Below are 5,129 nucleotides of genomic sequence, written 5' to 3' on the forward strand. Positions count from 1 at the left end.
CTGCAGTCTTCAACTTGAATATGTTGTACGTGGAGTCAGCACAATGACTGACTGCAAATCAAAGACTCTGTGAATGAGTGTAAATAAAACAGCTAGAGAGAAACTTCTCTGTTTCGAGTTACTCCACTAAAACCCCACCAACACCTTTTTGCAAGGAGTAGCCAATCAGAAGAAAGGACAGGAGCTAAACTGACTTATTGTAGAGCATGAGCTGAATGGTTGATAAGAAAGGGTTAGATTCATACAATTCTACTCCAGATGAGTCCAAGAATAAAAAACATGGAGCTGACAATGAGGATAATGAGTCTACTTTTTTCCATGAAAACAGATAGCAGGGCACATCTCAGAAGAGTCAAAACTGAGTCATTTAATATATAAATCAGAAGTCACATGTTTTTTAATATGAATGAGTGACCTACACAAAAGAAAACATTCACAAATACAATTCTTTTACTTTTTGAGCTCAGATGTGTAGTTTCACATGCAAAGCTGCATATGTAACATTACATCCAGCCTAGAGTAACTACAATGCTCTGATCAAAAAAGCTACTGATATTCTTTTATGTCTTATACAAAGCACATGCAGCAGGTTAGCAGCTCAGAAACAGAGCAACAAAAACATGGACTTTTCATCCCAGGAAAAGATCTTCACTGTACACCACTTGGTTCCTTTTGTCCCGGTAGGAGCCTTTAGTGCTGTTCTGCACGGCTGTAAAGGAAAGATAGGGGTGACAGTTAATCCACGCTGTGCAGACACACAAGCTGTTTGATCAGTGTCTAAACGCACAATACGAGTGCTGTATTTACCCAGTGAAGCCCACACAGATTTGCCAGTGGCAGCGTCCAGCATCGGCTGCTTCCTGGCGATGCTGACTTTGATGTGAACGTCTCCCACCGTGGTTCCATTCAACTGTGAAACAAAAAACAGCAAAGCCAGTGCAGCCTTTTAGTCTGCTGTGTAGAAATAAACCAGGCGCCTGTAAAACTACAGCAAGTCTTTATCATTAAGTCATTATTGTGCTCTGATGAAGGCCACAAGGGCAAAGACCCTGCGTGTTTGTGGACATACCAAAGAGTCGTATTTACTTTTTTCCCCCTTTAAATTAATAATTGAATTTTTTGGATGATTTCTTAGACTGAAGTTGCTCATTTTTGAAGCCAAGCAGTAATCAGTATTGAGACCACCCAGGTAGCTGGAAGATATACTGTCCTCCCTGAGCTGCTTGTATTCAACTGAATAAGATAACTGTCCTTTGAAGGAGTTTCCAAATTCTTTAATCGTTTTAACCACTGTCTGGGCCACAGTATGATAACGTTATGCCAGCTCGAGGGATCATGCTGACCATGCACCTAATCAAAGAAGATGTAAAGTCTTATTGTGGTACAGCTTTGCCTGTATTGCAATTTAGACATTCACCAAATCAATACCTGAAAAAAACAAAAACAAACACAATAGACATAACAGCTGGGTGGCAGAAAGAAAGATAGCACCAACCTCAGCAACAGCCTGGTCTGCAGACTCCATCTTCTCAAAAGTGATAAATGCACAACTGGACAGAAGAACAAAACAGAAAAGGAAGAATAAATCATCGTCACACTATTTATATCACTGCATGAAAATGCAGGCAGAAATGACACTTATGAGCACATAGTTTTGTTTAAAGCCTCCTTACTTGCGTGGGTTGTCCATCGAGAGATCGATGATGTTTCCGTGTTGAGAGAAAGCCGAGCGCAGGCTGTCCTCGCCGAGCCCAGAGCCATAAACGTAAACGGTATTCCCCTTTCGCACTCCTCTGCGCTCTGGGTACGAGTCTGACCCTGAGAGTGAAAAAAGCAGACAGGAACAAATCATAAACCAGCAATGTTTTTTTAATGTAGCTTGTTTTTTCACAATTTTATTCTTCCATAAGTATTACAGAAAAATTAACTAAAAAAAATAAGATAAAAATTACTGGAGAAGTATGGATGCAGCACTGTGTACAGAATAAGTGACTTCATTGTATTAACATGTACTTTTTGGTCAACACGTTTCCACAAACTAATTCCACTTTATAACTGCCAATAATTGGATTTGTAGCAAAGCTGTTCCCACAAAGCTTTCTAGAAGTACACAAACCAGGGCTATTTTTGGATCTTTTAAGAATATCACAGTGGAAACCTCTTTAAACCTCTTTCAAATAACCACTTTGGAAAGAATGATGATCCAAAACACTGCAGCAAGAGCAGTGACAGGAATCCGAGAGAGATCATATTACTCTCCAGTTAGCTTCTCTTCACTTGCTCGAGAAAATGCAGACTAGATTAGTTTGTGCTCAGGTCTGGATTAGGTATTTTGAACAATCCCTCAGTTTTTAAAGCCCAAGGCTACTTGGGGACCTCCCACGATGAACTGAGCACCTACCCTCTCCTTAACTATTATATTAACACATCTTTTCTCTTCTTGTATCTTCCAACAGGTTTCTCTGACAGCATGTTCATAATCTTTGGTTAGAACTGGTTAGTGTTTCGTCTGTAAGGCAATCAGCCTTAAAATTTCTTAACCCCTAATTTGATTTTTACCTTTGTGACCTTTTGACACCTATCAGTAAGATGAGAAATAAGCAGACCTGGTCAAGGATGAATTTGTAAACTCTTGACATAGTACATTACAAAAGATAAGCAAGCCTTGGCCAACCACATCTAAATAATAATGGGTTGCATTTATATAGCGCTTTTCGAGACCCTCAAAGTGCTTTACAATTCCACTATTCATTCACCCTCACATTCACACACTGGTGGAGGTGAGCTACAGTTTCCCTGGGGCAAACTGACAGAAGCGAGGCTGCCATATCGCGCCATCTGCCCCTCTGGCCATCACCAGTAGGCGGTAGGTGAAGTGTCTTGCCCAAGGACACAACGACCAAGACAGACAAAGCTGGAGATCAAACCGGCAACCTTCCGGTTACAAGATGAGCTTCCCAACCCCCTGAACCACAATCGCCCCATCTTTTTATTTCCCCATCTGATTTTTTTTTCTGAAGATATGGAAATAAAAAATGCAAAGAGACAAACATTAGGTCTAAAGTTCTCAAAACAGAAAATGGTTACTTACGTCTGAAGGGTCCATCTCTCTCTCTTTCCCGGTCTCGATCCCTGTCTCGGCTTCGCTCTCTGTCTCGTTCCCGGTCCCGTTCCCTGTCTCTTTCCCTGCCTCGGTCTCGATCTCTGTCCCGTTCTCTGTCTCTCTCCCTTTCCCGTTCTCTATCCAGATCTCGGTCACGGTCCCGCTCGCGCTCTCTGTCTCTCTCCATGTCCCGGCTGGATGACATGCTGCTTCCTTCGTCCTCATCTCGGTATCGGTCGCTTGAACTAACAAAGCTGCAGCAGAAAACAAAGAAACCAAGTTAGACCCACAGATACAGAATTTTGGCATATTAAACATGCTGTTCGTTATGGATTTGGAATTTACCTCTCATACAGAGACTTCCTGTGGGCTCTTTTTCCAGACTAGAAGAAACCAAAAAAATATGACAATATTAAATTTAACAGAAACAAAGTGGTAAAGCAATGCTTAATGTCCTGTATTATACCTCAGGTTGGTCTTCATCTGTCGAGACACTCCTTTGGAATGGTAAGAAAGCAGGAACTGAGCCTTTTTCGGGGTCCTGTGAGACATGAAGAGCAAAAATCAACCACATGTGAGGAGGAGAGTTTAATAATAATTTCACAACTGCTCGTAAATGCCAGAAATAAGAATTACAGGTCATGCAATGTATTTACTGACATCCCACCTTGAGCTTAATTTCCAGCATTCGAGACCTTTTAAATCCAGAGTTTTTATTCTCAGATTTAATAGCACTGATGGCCCCTGACTTGATGAGCATTTTTGCTTGTTCTGTTGCTGTTGCAGTGTCAACAACAGGCTGGTCTGACAGTGCTTTGACAAAGAAAAGAAACAGAAAAAAAGTAAATAACAGTACAACCAGTGTTTAAATCAAGCCACTCCAATGAACAATAATAAAAAATACACGTCTTAGATTAGATCAAATATTCTACTGGTGTTATGTTTAAATTTTACAGTATAAACCTATGAGTCCCATATATGACAAGTCAGATTTTTCCAGTTAGTTGCTGGTGCTTCAGATTATAATGTTGATGTTTACTTTTATTACAGCCTTATTATAAGCAAGACCAGAGCGATTGAGTAAAAAAAAAAAAAAAAAAAAAAAAAATCCAGCGGTTAGCTGGATGCACTTACTCCGTTTCAAGCCACTCTGGTTTGTCTGGTTGGTTGAACTCTGTTTTTTCAAAGCAACCAGTGCCTTTTTCTGAACAGAGAGGTAAAAAGTGTACATACAAAGCTTTATTTTAGTCTTCAGTAAAGCTATTTTACATATTCACGTGTGTCTTCGATGTTGGAAGCGGGGTGAAATATTAAATCTCTGAACAATGTAGCAAAGAGGAAGCTTATATTATGAAAAAGGGATGGTTTCCTGTTTGGAATGTTCCACAATTTAGTACAGACCAAAAAGAGCACTGAGTTTCACCTTACATACCTTTTTCTTGAGTTTAGCATATTTCTTTTGTAAAGCCTCCTCTTCCTCCGTCAGCGAGCTCGGAAACACCACCATGATGGCAATCACTAAAATGCAGAAAACATGTTTTAATGAAAGAAGAAAAAATTACTATTTTAAGAGAGGTAAACAAAAAATAACGGATTCCCCTATTGATTTACCACCACCAGCTGGCCACAAGCTAATTAGCCAGAAACCACAACTCGACTTCTTTCAGATAAAATGAAAAAACTGTTCACTCAATCCAGACAGGGTGTAAATCCGAAGTCTACCTCGATATCAAGATACCAGTGAAGTCCTACAGGAGCTATAAAATAAACAAATGTCCATTATTTGAATCTGTTTTAATCGCTTACCTGCTTCAAACAGTTGCAATGGCTAATAGGAAGAAAAACACCGGCGCGTAAATGTGACGTTGTTCTCTTTATGTTTTGTTTTGTTTTGTTTTTGCAAAAAAGTTTACAATATTATTTTAAAAAGCACAAAAAACGACATTTCTAACTTATAAAACAATTTATCTTATAAAAGTCTTTGTAATAATGTTTTTAAAGAATTTTATGTCTTTGCGTTTCAGTC

At 39.5% G+C, this 5,129-nt stretch overlaps 1 protein-coding gene across 1 annotated transcript; it reads right to left on the minus strand.

Annotated features, from left to right (window-relative positions):
* Positions 1 to 347: 347 nt before the first annotated feature.
* nelfe (negative elongation factor complex member E) lies at positions 348 to 5,035 on the minus strand. Its single transcript, XM_085147479.1, has 11 exons — positions 4,910 to 5,035; positions 4,536 to 4,621; positions 4,238 to 4,307; positions 3,771 to 3,916; positions 3,570 to 3,644; positions 3,449 to 3,486; positions 3,092 to 3,357; positions 1,674 to 1,818; positions 1,496 to 1,550; positions 808 to 910; positions 348 to 709 (listed from the first exon to the last, which is right to left on the minus strand). Exons 2-11 carry the CDS (start codon positions 4,608 to 4,610, stop codon positions 630 to 632), a joined length of 1,053 nt encoding a protein of 350 aa, XP_085003605.1. The 5' UTR covers positions 4,611 to 4,621; positions 4,910 to 5,035; the 3' UTR covers positions 348 to 629.
* Between the last annotated feature and the right edge of the window lie 94 nt (positions 5,036 to 5,129).

The sequence above is a fragment of the Neolamprologus multifasciatus genome, chromosome 22 (genome assembly GCF_963576455.1).
Source record: "Neolamprologus multifasciatus chromosome 22, fNeoMul1.2, whole genome shotgun sequence".
Taxonomy (NCBI): Eukaryota; Metazoa; Chordata; class Actinopteri; order Cichliformes; family Cichlidae; genus Neolamprologus; species Neolamprologus multifasciatus.